Consider the following 16388-nt stretch of genomic DNA (forward strand, 5'->3'; position numbering starts at 1 on the left):
TATTACCTTCATATAAAAGGACTCTGAGAATTATCAGTCAGGCATGATCTCTTCCATGGAAAATATTCCCTTTTCCCAGGAAGTTATTTTACATGAATATTTGATGACTCTGTTATTATAAATTCTAAGAGCTTGTACAATATTCAAGAAATATTACTAAATCTATGTTGCAAGCACTGTTCCAGCAGAGAAAACAGTAGTAAACATAATGAAAGTACCTTTCTTCTAGGAGCTAGTTTGGGAGCAAGCAGGGATTATAGGAAAAAAAACTAAATCATGAAAACAAACTTTAATACATAAGCAAATGCTATTGCCATGTGAGTTCATACATATAGAAATGTACATATCAGTATTTAATGCATGGAAATTCTTAGAACTAACCTATCATAGTAAATGTTAACAACAAAGCAGGAGCACAATAACAGTAGTAATGATATAGATACTAGAAATGAGTGCTGGGTAAGTAAAGCAAAGGGCAATCGTGTAAATAAATGGGGATAGAGGGTCATGAGAGGGTTCATTATCACTGTAGTAGCCAGAGTTACACCTCAGAGGAGTGTCATTTGGACTGAAGTGATGAAAAGAAGGCAACTGATCATAAGAAGAACTGGTACAAGAATATTAGAAGCAGGAAATAGAAAGTCCCAGACATGGGAAGAAGCTTGGTCTGCACAAAGTGCATTAAGATCAGAATGGTTTATGTGTGGTGGATGATTATGAAAGATAGGAGAAGAAGGCAGATGAGCAAGATCTTTTTTTTAAAAAAGGTTTATTAATTTATTTGAAAGTCAGATTTATACAGAGAGAAGGAGAGGCAGCGAGAGAGGTCTTCAATCCACTGGTTCACTCCCCAATTGGCCACAATGGCCGGAGCTGTGCCCATCTGAGGCCAGGAGCCAGGGGCTTCTTTTGGGTCTCCCATGCGGGTGCAGGGTCCCAAGGACTTGGGCCATCTTCTGCTTTCTCAGGCCATAACAGAGAACTAGATTGGAAGAGGAGCAGCCGGGACTTGAACTGGCGCCCATATGGGATTCTGACACTGCAGGCATCGGCTCTACCTGCTATGCCACAATGCCGGCCCCTGAGCAAGATCTTTTATGGCCATTATAAATTATTTGAATTTTATTCTAGTTACATGGGGATGGCAATGGAAAGTCATAAGCAAGAGAAATGTAAGATTTTATTTACACTTTGAGATCTTGTGGGTTATCATTTAGGAAGAAAAATGCAGAAAGGATAAAGGGGCAATCAGATGGACTGGCTGAAGTAGTTCTGAGCACAAGTAATGGTGGGTTTTACTAGCATGTTCACAATGGAAATGTTGAGAAGAGGTCAGATGTGGGCTCCAATTAGGAGGTAATACCCCTAGAATTTGCTGGTAGAATGGGTGTGGTTTGAAGAAAAGAGCGAACACAAAGGTGATCCCTAAGAGTCTGGCTTGAGCAGTTGATTGATGATGATGCCATTTACTAAGAAGTAGAAGAAGATATGAGTGGTAGATTTGAGAATTTTGACAAATTAAAGAATATCATTCCAATGACTTTGCTGAACCAAATTATCAGGGGCTGGTGTTGTAGCACAGCAGGTTAAGCTGCCAGTTGTAAGGCTGGCCTTCCATATCAGAGTGCTGAAATCCTGGCTGGAGTGCTTTCAATCTAACTCCCTGCTAATGCTTCTGGGAAGACTGCAGAAGATGGCCCCTGTCACCCATGTAGGAGACCAGGATGGAATTCTTGGATCCAGGCTTCAGCCTGGCCCGAACGTGGCTGTCATAGCCATCTGTGGAGTGAACTAGTCAATGGAGGCTAGTGCTCTTGCTCTCTCTCTTTCTCTCATCCCTTCCGCTCTTCTCTTTATCACTCTGTGCCTTTCAAATAAATAAATAAAATTAAATATACAACCCTTGCTGCCAACATCAATGTGTTTATAAAGATGAATGGATTTTATGTACAGCGATATGAAATAGTGAATGTGCAAAAAAGAAAGAGGCAATTATATAAAGATGCAAGATTTAGCATTTCTTCAAAGAGTACATCTAACTGGAAGGGGCTCCAAAGCCTTTAAAGAAGAAATATATGTGTCAGAACTGTGAGCCACAAAGGTTTTATTAAGACTTTTATATAGATCTCTTTTGTTCTTTTTCTATATTTGTTTCATAAAGTTCTTTGAACTTTGGTCCATTTGAAAGAGTGCTTTGTACAGTGCCTGAATATAATAGTACCAGGCATCTAGTAGTTGCATGGTACCTTCTCTTTAAAAAAAAAAAAAAAAAAAGAATGAGTAAACCTTGGCTTTGCATATCAATTAACAAACTCTCATAGAACAGATTGCCAAAATAGGAGCCTTGCTTTTAGATTGAACATTTATGGTTTTGAGTGTCCCAAGACATAATACGGTTTTTCTTGCCTTCTGTCTGCTGTTAATAAATTCTTTTTTTAAAGATTTATTTATTCATTTGAAAGGCAGGGTGATAGAGAGGGGGAGACAGAGGGAGAGATAGGGGGAGATAGTGGGAGGGGGAGAGAAAGAAAACGTTTGATCTACCGGTTTACTTTCCAAATGGCTACACAGTCAGGGTTGGGTCAGACCAGAGCCAGAAACTCCACGTAGGTCTTTCATGTGGTTGGCTGGAGCCCAAGCACTTGGGTCATTTTCTACTGCCTTCCCAGGCACATTAGAAGGAAGCTGGATGGAAATGAAGCAGGAACTCGAACTGCCACTCAGATATGGGATGCTAGCATTGCAAGAAGTGACTTAACCTGCTGTGTTATGAAGCCAGTCACACTGAAGTACATTTTTTGGTGATATTGAAAATTTTAATTGTCTTGTAATTTTAAAACTCATTTGTGCATAATTAACACTCTTTCCCTTTGAATCAGAGGAACTATAATGTACTGGAAAATGATAACCCCAAAATACTAAAAAATTAAAAAGCATTGAAGCTTTTGTAGCATAGCTGACTGCAAGGTTTTGTTTCAAGAAGTCTTGAAAATTTTGTCTATTCTCAGAGACCTTGAGATTCAGCTGTCTAAAAGGGGAAGGCTTCTACATGTGGTATATTAGAAAAGAGGTTTATTTCTTAAATGGTGGATCTTCACTTAATGCGTGAGAATTTTCGTCATTTTTGCACAGTAAACCAACACCACTTGTGTATAATCAGTTCATTTAATCCAGAACTGACTAGTGCACTTCCATGCCAATAGGGGGAGACAGTGTGAAATAGGAGATCCTGTCTGAGCCTTTTCTGTCTTGCTTTTGGCTCAGACAGGAAAGTCTGTGGAGAGATTGACTTCTGTGGGCCCACTATCAGTAGCTGTAGCTACGATTTGAGATGGCGAAGAAAATGAGATGTCCCAATTGTGAGGGTCTCCTGGAACCCAATTCTGACCACCATTCCTGTAGAACGTGTGCTTTAGTGTTCAGCTCTGAGCCTTCCACATCAGAATACCACAGAGATCAGGTAAGAGGGAGACTGGCTGAGCCTGCTGGAGGCAGAGCCCGGACGTTGTCTAAGAGTCCAGCAGTTCCCCTTTTTTATGCTGCTGCTCCATATGTGAAGAATACCTTTCCTTGACTTCTGAATTTAATAGGAGACAAAGTTCTCTTGAATAATACTATCACTCAAATGAGAAGCCAAAGCCATTATGAAAAATGAAATTGGCTTATTTTTCATTTTCATTTTTAACTTTCCTTGATTTTTCTCAGATTTGAGAAAAAATACGTATTTTCATAACATCCCAATCCATGGAAAGATACAAGAGTAGTGTGCTGTTTTATTGGATATTGAGAAAAAGCATTGCTCAGTTGAAAATCTGTGATAGTATTGAGATTTCTGCTTTCCAAATTTCAGTTTCTTTCCTGGTTGGTGAGCTCAGTTTAACCTTTTTACTTTTTATACCTGCTACCAAAGGAAATAATAATATTTTTCTTGAACAAAGGTATTAAATAACAAGTGACAATAACTGATAAACTTTTCATTTTAATGTATAACTATAGAGTTTAACATTAATATTATAATTTCTTGTTTTAATTTGATAACCTGGGACACACTAATTCCTTAATCTTTTAATGTATAATATATTGTATGAATAATATATAGAGCATATAAATCTGTTGATGATAAAGTATTATATTTAGAAGTTATTTTGCACTTTTAACATAATTCTTGCATTCTTTGAGTCAATTAATGCCCTTTATTTAACACTGTCTTCTTTTAGATAAATTGTGTTAGGAAAAACAAATTCTAGGCTTCAAGTGAGAATGGTAAATGCCAAAAAAAAAAAAAAATCAGTGATAATATAGCTGCATATATTTCTCCATGTCTTTGAAGAGAGTTGAAATAAGTAGGTAATTGCTGTTTAAATCTTACCAAATTCAATATTTGGATTATGGTGTTTAAATATTAGTGTCTTATAGTCATGGGATAAGTACTATTCATAAGCATAAGGATAATCATTTGTGTAAGTTTGTTTATCTTTATGTATAGATCCATTAAAATATTAGAAGATATAGAATTCATTGGAATCATCTTTTCCAGCTTATGCTGTATAATAATATCTCTGAAGCCTGAGATAACTGGTGACTCACAAAGGTAGTTAGTTTTGCAAAAAACAAATTTAGCCTTTTAAAGAAAAATCTTGTTTCTTTTTTTGTTTTTCACTTTGTGACATATACCATTTTATGAACCTTTGATATATTTCTGTTTATATTTCTTATCTTTTCAATTTTACGATTTTATTTCATGTTTTTGAAATTGTTCTTAGTCCTATTAAACTTTTTTCATTTTTTATTTTGTATCACTTCTGCATATGTTCAAAACAAAATTGAAAAGATGAAAGTTTTATTTTGTATTATTTCATGTAAGCTTCATTTGGAGAAAATAGGCTAAGAATTTTTTGTCTTGGATGCTATAAGCCACCATCCTTAGGAAAACATTAAGTGGAGAGGTGCACACTAACTCTTGAAATTTTTGAACATTTCAGTAGGTAAATATGTATACCTGTGAACTGCCCAGTCATAACCATGATGATTTGTCTTTTGCTGTTATCTGATACTACATAAGTACAGTGAGATTTTTGACTTATGATAACTCCATTAAAAGACTTAAGTTATTTATTTTATTTGAGAGACAAATAGAGCCCCTAGCACCTTGTTCACCCCCAGAATGTAGGAACCAAAATTCAGATAAATCTCCATCACCTACTTCCTTCCAGACTGTGCATTAGCAGGAAGCTGGAATTGGGAACAGAGCTGGAACTTAAATCTAGACCACTCTGATACGTGATGTGGGTGTCCCAAGCAATGCCTTAACTGCGGTACCAATTGGCTGCTCCATAAACATACTTTAAGTGTTTATCATCATAGTCTGCTCCATCCTGTGTTACTGTACGCACTAAGAGAGACACATTTTCAGCGAGATATATTCTAGTTAAGGTGGTGGTCCTGCTCCTCAACTGATCATAGGAAGATGTTGCAATCTCATGGGGTCACTGTTCATACTTCTTGTTTCACAGAAGTATTCTGAATTCTTTGGTTTTTGTGCTCTGCTGTTGTTTTACAATGTTTCCAACAAGTCCTTATCACTGAAAAATACATACTGACTCACCAGGGTTAAAATTTATGCAGCAATTCTCTCTCCTATTGGAAACCTGGATTCTCCATAAAATCGAGGTTGTTCAAGTCTAGTTTTTTTCTGGTGATCCATAGCCCCCTCCTCTCACCCCCTCCCACTGCCTTGCTGCTCTTCCTGGACATCTGCCATTTACTGCTAGTAGCATGTCATATTGATAATGGTAAGTCCATTTTTCTCCTGTGCTCTCACTCTCATCACCTATTCTCATAAAGCTCTCCATCTTCTCAAAGTTTTCTACTGTGGCGTCTGAGATCTCATTCTGATAAGAAACAGCCTTGCTTTTGAACAGATAATTGCTCATTCTCTTGTATATGTGACTCAGTATTGAGAAGTGTCCTTAATACTGTCTTTATTCTTTCTCCACCCTTATGTGAAAGTCTCTGTGTAGTTTTTATTGTATCTACTCCTTTTCACTAGCGAAATTTTTCAAAGTTCTCTTGATTTTTTTTTATTCACGAAAATGTGCTCTCTGGTTACTATCTCTTTTTCTACCCTTAGCTGTTTGGAATGACTTTAGCATTCATGTGGAAGATCCATGCTAAATCTTGCTTTCTATGTTCAGTGACCCAGGCAGTATTGACTGCGGGCAGGTAACTGCTAGTCAAATTGAGGTCAAGAGACTTGTTTTTACAAAACTGATAGAAAAAAACTCTTGTCGGCACTGTGGCTCACGTGGCTAATCCTCCACCTGTGGCACTGGCACCCCAGGTTCTAGTCCCATTGGGGTGCCAGATTCTGTCCCAGTTGCTCCTCTTCCAGTCCAGCTCTCTGCTGTGGCCCGGGAGTGCAGTGGATGATGGCGCAGGTGCTTGGGCCCTGCACCCGCATGGGAGCCCAGGAGGAAGCACCTGGCTCCTGGCTTCGGATTGGCACAGCGCCAGCTGTGGTGGCCATTTGGGGAGTGAGCCAACAGAAAAAGGAAGACCTTTCTCTCTGTCTGTCTCTCTCTCACTAACTCTGCCTGTCAAAAAAAAAAAAAAAAACAAACCAAAAACTCTTAGGTTGTTCTTGTTCGTCCTGTGTAACTGGCACCAACTCAGGACTATACTTACTTTATACATTTGTTTCATGAGTACCATAAAGCCTTATTTGGATAGGTTAATTTTAGATATACTTCTGCCATATATAGTTGAGTTAAAAATTTGGTGAAAATAGAGAAGTATGACTCAGCATAGTACTGCTCTCTTCGCTGTTGTCTGTGTGTTTTAGGACATGCTTGCTGCCAGGCACAGTGACTTGTTTTGGCACTAAGTTTATGAAAGTAGAGAATTTTTGTACAACAAATTATATAATATGTGGATTCTAATATTTGAAAAATCTAGCTACCACATCTTGACTTTTAACATATCTGTATCTTGAAGGCATGATACTCTTAGGACTTTCCTCAGCTCCCTTGCCTGTGGCTGAAATCCTAGGAAGGCTTATTGCCCTGGCTGTTCAGCTGTGTCACAAAATGTTGTAAAGTTTTATATCTAGCCCAGTGTTTGTTGTTGGTTTATATCTAGTTCAGTGTTTGTTGTTAACTATTTGTGAAAATAGTTAAATTGATGACTTAAGAGTTATTATAGCACTTAATTATTTTCATAAGAATAAAAACATAGATTGCAAAAATTGATTTTCAGGGTTATTTAATGTGTTCAGAGAAAACAAGGTAATTTATGTATATCAGATGGTCCTAATTGTATTTTTTATGTTTTAATATTTTTAATAAAATATTTTAATAAAATATTTTTGAGAAGCAGAGAAAGAAAGAAAGGGACAGAGATCCTCCATCTGCTGTTTCACCACCTAAACAGCTGCTATGACCAGGGCTGGGACAGGCCCAAGCCAGGAGCCTGGGACTTCAATTTGAGTCTCCCATGTTGGTGGCAGAGATCCAGATATTTGAGCCATCACCTGTTGCCTCCCAGGATCATGTGCAGTAGCGGGAAGGTGGAATTGGGAGCAGAGATGAGATTTGAACCCAGGCACTCTGATATTGGATATGGGCATCCTGAGCTGCATCTTAACCACTATGGTTAATATGTGCCAAATGTGTGCCCTAAGTACTCAATTGTGAACTAATTCCTAACAAAAGATTTGTTCCAGCTATGAATGAGGTAATTTTTATATAGCATTTCCCTTAAAATTATATAGACACACACACACATGGTTTTTATTCTTGTAGAAAGGGGGAAACAATAGAAAATATGATCAAAGTTATAAAATAAATCAACAGGATAGATGAGGTGAATTAGATTCTTACTTATTATGATGCTTTTCTATATATTTAAATATATTTTGTATTAACTATCTGATTTTTGAATACAAGAGAACTTCAAGAAGTTCATGGAAAATAGAATTGTAAGATGAATTTTGGTTCAAAAATTTTTGAAAACCACGCAGAATTTTTCAGAATACATTTTCATGAACTTTTCAAGATGGCTTATATGCATGGATTTCAAAATTTTTGTGCACTAAAATAAGCTTAGCTTGTAATTCTACTTTCCTGAGCTTTTTGAAGCCCTGCTGTATTTGTATGAGGTATGAGAGGAATGTGTGATGAAATTTCATGAGAAAATAAACACTTAGTGCCCCGGAGGGGCTGGGAAAAAGAAGGGTGAGAAATGTCTTAGCTTTTTTACTCAATTGCAGATGAGGGTTTATTTATTTATTTATTTGAAAGGCAGAGTTACAGGGTGAGGGGGACACACAGAGAGACCTTCCTTTTGCTGGTTCACTCCCCACATGGCTGCAATGGCTAGGGCTGGGCCAGGCAAAGCCAGGAGCCCAGAATTCCATCTGGGTCTCCCACATGGGTGGCAGGGACCCAAGCACTTGAACTGTCTTCTGCTGCCTTCCGTGGTGCATTAGCAGGGAGCTGGATTGGAAGTAGAGCATCTGGGTCTTGAATTGGTGCTCATATGTGTGGGGAGCAACTCGGACTAGACTAAGTTACTGGAATTAAGACTTATTCTATGCATCTGCTCTCCCACAATATGGCGCTGAGAAGGGAGAAACAGCTTCTACACAGCTGCCTCCAGTTCAACCAATAAACAGCAGGACCTGCTCCTGATTGGAGGAGAGCAGCGTACTCGGCGTGTGGGTAGCAGAGTTGGGATTGGTGGAAGAGGACTATAAAGGAGGAGAGAGACAACATGCACCAGGAACATCTAAGGGGAACACCTGAGGGAACACCTGTGCAGCCCCCGAGAGAGCCGGCCGGCGGTGTGCCGCTCCCCCGCGGAAGTGGGGAAAGTGGCAGGGGGAGCCGCCCTTCCACGGAGGTGGAAGGGACGGTAGCCAACCCGGGAAGAACCAGCAGCAAACCCGGGGAGGGCCGAGCAGACAAAAGAACAGCGCAGAGTCCTGTGTCGTTCCTCCACGAAGAGGGGAAGCGACATAATGGTGCCGTGACTCGGATATGAAGCCTAGGCAGGGCTTAGTGTCGTTCCTCCACGAAGAGGGGGAGTGACATAATGGTGCCGTGACTCGGATATGAAGCCTAGGCAGGGTTTAGTGTCGTTCCTCCATGAAGAGGGGGAGCGACAATATGGGATGCCAGCATCACAGGCAGTGGCTTAACCCACTGTGTTAAACACTGACCCCTCTACATTTCTGATGTCATAAATGTAAATATCCTGCAGTAACTAGCTAAAACAAACTATTTGTTCCATGTTAACAGGGAAACATTTGCTGCTTTAGAGCTTATTAGAAAATAAAAATTGAATGAAACAAGCCCACAAAAATAGATTATTCTGTCTCAGAATGTGTTATTGATAATCCACTGATAACCAAGTGTGGACTTCATGAGAGGAAGCTCCATCTTTGAAGTCGATTCCTAGCATCACCAGATATTGCCAGCTAGAATCTAGGTAGCATTTACAATTTTGTGGAATTTCAGAAATCCTTAGTTATGTGATTTACTTACTGGGTTACTTCACTCAAAGTGTGACTGGCTTTTCTTTTATATTCAAGTTAACAGAAAATAGGGTAGGTGAGCCTTAGGTGTTGGACTTATTAGAGAAGGTGATTTTTTTTTTTAAACTAAAAATGAGATCACCCAAATTGGCTGGACATCAAGAAAAGAAGACTCACAATTTGTTAAGGATGAGATGTCTATGAATGAGGAGAATAGTACATAGTAGTAGGGCCAGTTCATTAAAAAAGTCTCAGGAATATGGCCTCATCTCAAAATTAATAATATTTACAGTAGTGTTCATAGGATGAAAGCACAAAATATACATAGAGAAATTATAAAGTGGGCTCTTATATCCTTGATTCATCAAGAAGAGGTCAGACTATATTCCTTTTGAACTATTTGAAAAAAAACGGGAATATATAATTGGCTTTATGAGGATGACCTTTTTAAAGATATGGCTAAATAAAGCATCTTATTAGTGCTGTGTTTCCAAGGTAAGTTACTCTTTCTAAAATTCTGAATTTATCTTAAAGTTTTATCATGTAATAATTAGCTATTTGATTTTCTGTATGTTTATGGCCTCAAGAGGATTTATGGATATATTTTTGAATCTATGTATAAATCTTCAATAATTAAGCTATTTTTTTAATTCCTAGCTATTAACCCTCTGTTTCTGTGAGTAATGTCCTTGCTGCCCACCCAGTATAGGGAGGAAAAGAAGTAACTGGACTGAAAGTGCATTGTAAGAATTAGTATTTTGGCAAAGAACATGTTGTTATTGTTCTTGGAAAACTTATTTAACCATCTAAGTTCGGCTTTCTAATTCATAGACCACAGATACTAACAAGATCTAATGGTGTTGTAGAAGATTAAACTGCATAGAACAGTGCACATACAGGGTTCAAAGTGCATGACCATGATTAGTGACCAGTAAACATAGCTACGTATTCTGAGAGCTCAGTGCTCTTTTTTCACACGTTGTCTTAAGACTGCCCTCTGACATAGGCCTCCAAACATTGGCAAGATGTTACTTTCAGTGATATCCATGTAGTCAGTTATACTTAGAGTCCTTTGATGCTTCCCTGCATACTTTTAACAAGTTTATATCCCTGAATGAAGCACTTCTCAGATGTGAATCCAAACTTGTGTCTCTGTTCAAAGACCGCTACTCTTAGTGTTTTAACTTTGCTGAAAAAAACCTGTGTCCCTTTCATTTGTCATTATTTCATCGTTTGCATTCCGTCTAACTTCCCCTTTCACTGTTCCAGGCTGAAAATAGCTCTCGCTTGCTCTCTCTCTCTCTCTCTCTCTGTCTTCATATTTGCAACCTGTCTCAGTCTTATGATCATTTTTGATTAAGTTTACTGGCATGTTTTGTTTCTGTTGATTCTTGAGCTTAGGCTTGCAAAATAGCACATTGTGTTTTCATTTATACAAGTCATACCTTTTACATAATTCTATAAAGTTGAATGTAATTATTGCTTCAAATGTAAGATTAAGAGCACTCCTCTGGATTCTGTCCCGGTTGCCCCTCTTCCAGGCCAGCTCTCTGCTGTGGCCCGGGAGTGCAGTGGAGGATGGCCCAAGTCCTTGGGCCCTGCACCCGCATGGGAGACCAGGAAAAAGCACCTGGCTCCTGGCTTTGGATCAGCGCGGTGCGCCGGCCGCAGTGTGCTCTCCGTGGCGGCCATTGGAGGGTGAACCCATGGCAAAGGAAGACCTTTCTCTCTGTCTCTCTCTCTCACTGTCCACTCTGCCTGTCAAAAAAAACCAAAAAACAAAAAAAACCACAAAAAAACAAAAACAAAAACAAAACACAAAAAAACCAAAAACCAAAACACTCCTCTCCCTCCAAGTATTGTCAATTTTAAAATGAGGTACTGATGCCCAGCATTATTTGGTTAACTTTCTGGGTATAATGTAGGGGAAGAAAGAGTTAGCTTTGTCATCTGATGTCTGCCTTGGGGCACGTTTTATGTCCTCTGATGTGGCCTCCTTTTCCATCTAAAATGAAGGAAAAAGATTGAAGCATAGCATCTTTAGCATAGAAGGGCTCTTCTACCACTGATTTTATGTAAATGTTTCATTGTATGATTGTGACATGAAAAAAAAAATTGTGATAGAGACAAGATTATGACCCAGTAAATTTTAATACTTATTTTCAGTGTTATTCTTTTTAGTAATGCCATCTCTACTTAAGCATATATTGACCAACTTATTCTCGTGTTGGGAATTGGTTGAGGTTTTTTTTTTTTTTTTTTTTGGACAGGCAGAGTGGACAGTGAGAGAGACAGAGAGAAAGGTCTTCCTTTGCTGTGGGTTCACTCTCCAATGGCCGCCCCGGCCGGCGCCCTGCGCTGATTCGATGGCAGGAGCCAGGTACTTATCCTGGTCTCCCATGGGGTGCAGGACCCAAGCACTTGGGCCATCCTCCACTGCACTCCCGGGCCACAGCAGAGAGCTGGCCTGGAAGAGGGGCAACCAGGACAGAATCCGGCACCCCAACCAGGACTAGAACCCGGTGTGCCAGCGCCACAAGGCGGAGGATTAGCCTAGTGAGCCGTGGCGCCGGCTGGGAATTGGTTGAGTTTTAAAGTCCTTTGTGTGCTAACATCTATCTTATTGTCAGAAACATTATACCCCAAAATATCAGAAGGAACTTCCAACCACATTTTCCAATTATTGTGAAAACAGATGTTAGCCATGCAAATAGAGAAAATGCCAGTTTTCCAGCTATAGCACTGTAGGTGAGTATAGGCAGAGCAAGGAAATCCAGTGACCTGCTTCTGCTCTGCTCTAAATACTGCTGGAGAGTTTCCTGGTATTCTCAGGCTCCTGCTGAGAAAAAAACATCTTAGAGACTGCGGGTACAGTCCTGAGAGTGGATCTGGGGGCAAGGCACTGCTTTAGTCAGAGATAAGTTTCTAAATACTGGATGGAAAATGAGAGATTAAAAAATGTATACATTTACAATGTCATTTTCCTGACTATAATATTTGAGAATAATGCTATGTATAATCGTTGTCCTAATTACTAGAGTTATTATTATTTGTATATCCAGAGTAGCTGATGATTACAAGGTAAATGTGCAGTGATTCTTTGTCAAGCTACACGCTACTTTTCTAAGGCTGACATAAATACCATACACTTGGTAATTTATGTGTGGCTTAAGATCACACAGCTTTCTCTTTTCATTGTTCTGGAAGCCAAAAATCCAAACTCAAGGGGCTAACAGAGAAGGTTCTTCTGGGAGGCTCTGAATGCGAATCGACACCTCTCTCCCAGCTTCTGCTTGCTGCTGGCGTTTCTTGGCCTGCCTTGACTTGTAGACACATTGCTCCATTCTCTTTCTCCTTCCACTTCTCTTCTTTGTTTCTCTCCCTTCTATATCTTCCTGTCAGTACATTTGTCATTGGATTTAAAGCCCACCTGTGTAATCAAGGGTTATCCCATTTTGAGATCCTTAACCTAATCTGCAAAACTCTTCTTCCTAGGTCATATGTGTTCTTTTGGGTGGTCAGAATGCAACCCATTATGGTTTATGTCTACCTTCTCTTTAATTATCAAGAAAATTTCTCAAAAATTGAAACTGCCTGTGGGTGAGACCCTTAGCTTAGTCTTCAGTCTTCAGCTGTTTCATTCAAGCATTTTTTTTTTTAATTTTGTTCAAGCAGCGGAGACAAATTCAGCTTTGATACCAAATTTTTGCTTTTAATCATTGTGCTATTTTGCCTGCCTTAAATAGTTTTTGTCAGCTTCTGACCTAATATTCCCTGAGTACTCTTTTTTTTTAAAGATTTATTTATTTATTTGAAAGGCAGAGTTACAGAGAGGCAGTGGCAGAAGCAGAGAGAGAGAGAGACGTCTTTCATCTGCTGCTTTACTCTTCAGATGGCTGCAACAGCCGGAGCTGTGCTGATCCAAAGCCAAGAGCCCGGAGCTTCTTCAATGCCTCACATGCAGGTGCAGGGGCCCAAGGACTTGGGCCATCCTCCACTGCCCTCCCAGACCACAGCAGAGAGCTGGATGGGAAGAGAGGCCAGGATTTGAACTGGCACCCTTATGGGATGCTGGCACTGCCAGTGGAGGCTTTACCTGCTATGCCACAGTCTGGCCCCCTGAGTACTCTTTCTAAAGCTAATCAGAAAGAATGTCATTTCGTGTTTGCTCAGTAAATGTCCACATAATTGTTCCAGTTACCCAATGATCAAAAGGCTTTCTAGGCTCATAATATAGATGTAGACACTTGACTCAGAATCTAGGTTCTAGTCCTGGCTTTGACTTTAACTTGAGTAGGATCATAAGCAACATTTCTGAGTTTCTGGCAAAACAAGCGATTTTTTGGTATCCTCCAGTCCTGAAATGTTATGACTGTTAGAATAAATTTTTATAAATAATTTTCTCTAGTTTTGCTCATGAAAGTATAAAAGCAGAGTGTCTTTGCATATTATAATGCATTATTTTATGTGTTGGAATGTTTCCTGTGTTTTGATTGTGTCAGGAGCAGCAGCAATAGTAATTACTAATATTCAGCAAGGGTTTAGTTCATTCTAGGAGCTTTTCCAAATCCTTTATGTGCCTCATTTGGTTTATATGGAAGCCTTATTACACAATACAATTGTTCTACCCAATAATCACTACTATTATTATTCTCAGTTTATAAAAAAAATTGTTGCACAGAGAAGTTAAGCAACTTTTCAGAAGTCATACACTTTGGAAGTGGTAGACCAAGGATCTGAATTCCCTCAGTCTGATTGCTGAATCTGTTCTCTTAACCATTATTTATATATAGACTTTGCTGTATGGTTTATCTAACTTAATGGTATACTGTAAAAGTGGAAAATTATGGTTCAATTTCCAAATCTGATCCCACTGCCCAATATTTTATTAAGTTTATAATTTTTTAAATTTTATTTATTTATTTGAGATGTAGAGTTACAGAGAGTGAGAGGAAGAGACAGAGAGAAGGGTCTTCCATCCGCTGGTTCACTCCCCAAATGGTCACAATGGCCAGAGCTGGGCCGATCTGAAGCCAGGAGCCTGGAGCTTTTTCTGGGTCTCCCGTGCCAGTGTAGGGGCCAAAGTACTTGGGCCATCTTTTTTTTTTTTTTTTCTTTAAAGATTTATTTATTTTATTTGAAAGTCAGAGTTACACAGAGAGAAGGAGAGGCAGAGAGAGAGAGAGAGAGAGAGAGAGAGAGTTCTTCCATTCACTGTTTCACTCCCCAATTGGCCACAACGGCCGGAGCTGCATCCATCAGAAGCTGGGAGCCTAGAGCTTCTTCTGGGTCTCCCATGTGGGCCCAAGTCTTTGGGCCATCATCTGCTGCTTTCCCAGGCCACAGCAAAGAGCAGAATTGGAAGAAGAGCAGCTGGGACTAGAACTAGTGCCCATGTGGGCTGCTGGCACTGCAGGCAGAGGATTAATCTGCTGTGCCACAGTGCCAGCTCCAGTTATTTTTTACTTATTTGAAAACATGGAGGGGGAGGGAGGGAAGGAGAGAGAGAATAATTGTGAATGAGTGAGAGAGAATCTCCCATCTTTTGGTTCATTTCCCAACTGCTTGCAACAGCCAAAACTGGGCAACATGGAAGGCTAGAGCTGGGAAACTCAATCTAAGTCTACCACATAGGTGGCAGGAACTCAAGTATTTGAGCCATCCTGCCCCCTCCTGGAATGTGCATTAGTAGGAAGCCCGAATTAGAAGCAGCACCAGGACTTGAACCTTGTCATTCCATGTGAGATGCAAGTACCATAAGCATGATCTTAATCTCTGTACCAAATGCTTGTCCCTGATGCTTATTTTTGTGTGGCCTGCAATCAACAATTGGTTTTACATTTTAAATAACTGAAAAAACTGAAAAAATCAAAGGAATGTATTGTGACATGTAAAGGTATCAAATTCATGTTCAGTATCCATAAATAAAGCTTTATTGGAACATTTCTTTGTAGGCAGTATAGTTTATTTTTCTAAAAGACATAGTTTAAATAAAATCTTCAGTATTTTAAATTTCTTTTTAATATTACATGCCAAAATAAGTATTTGTCATTTACTCAAGAAATGGTAACAGAATATATAGGAAATTATATTGCTAAGAATTGTGTATGAAAAATACATTTGTATTTGTTGGCATATGTTAATAGTTTGTGAATTTTCAGAGAATATGAACTTCATGATGCAATGTCTAAAAGTGTATTAAATAGTTCCTGTGTGTTTGGATTAATTCTATTAAGCAGAATGTCCCTTGTCTTTCCTTCCCTCCTCCTTTCTCTCTTCTTTCTTCCCTCTCTCTCTCTCTCAGATTTATTTGAAAGGCAGAGTTATAGACAGAGGAAGAGGATGAGGGTGAGAGAGAGAGAGAAAGAGGGAGAGAGAGAGAAAGAGATAGAGAGAAAGTTTGTCCTTCAACTAACTAGTTCACTCCACAAGTGACTGCAGTGGTCCACACCAGACAAGAGCCCAGAATTTCATCCAGGTTTCCTCTGTGGGTTCATCTTCTGCTGCTTTCCCAGGTGCATTAGCAGGGAGGTGGTTTGGAAGTGGAGCAGCTGGGATTGGAACCAGGATTTACACAGGCTTCCCAGGGAGTGGCTTAACCCACTGTGTCACACATTGACCCCTCCTTATCTTTTTTTATGACTCACATTTAATAATTTGAATTTCAGAAGATTACATTCTAGATTTATATATTTAATTTTTCCTCCACATGAAAGTGAAAATATTGTTTAAACTTCAAGTAAAAATACTCATATTTTAATTGTTTGGTACATGTAATAATTGAACTTGAATTCACAGTCCATTTGGCTAATCACAAAGAGCTATTCCACATTGATTTATCATTGAAATCTGTCTC

General features: G+C 39.2%; 1 protein-coding gene across 28 annotated transcripts in view; it reads left to right on the forward strand.

The window, feature by feature from the left end:
• The window catches only part of FER (FER tyrosine kinase), a 475696-nt gene that overhangs the window by 185557 nt on the left and 273751 nt on the right, over window positions 1-16388 (forward strand). For 3 of the 28 annotated variants that reach the window (XM_070056521.1, XM_051853928.2, XM_051853929.2), the window contains one exon: window positions 3265-3460. The exons of the other annotated variants lie outside the window; for them this stretch is intronic. In XM_070056521.1, the coding sequence (XP_069912622.1) occupies window positions 3265-3330 (66 nt within the window). In that variant the 3' untranslated portion in view covers window positions 3331-3460. Of the gene's footprint in view, window positions 1-3264; window positions 3461-16388 lie in introns of those variants that run through there. 28 annotated transcript variants of the gene reach the window in all.

Source organism: Oryctolagus cuniculus, chromosome 14 (genome assembly GCF_964237555.1).
Source record: "Oryctolagus cuniculus chromosome 14, mOryCun1.1, whole genome shotgun sequence".
NCBI lineage: Eukaryota > Metazoa > Chordata > Mammalia > Lagomorpha > Leporidae > Oryctolagus > Oryctolagus cuniculus.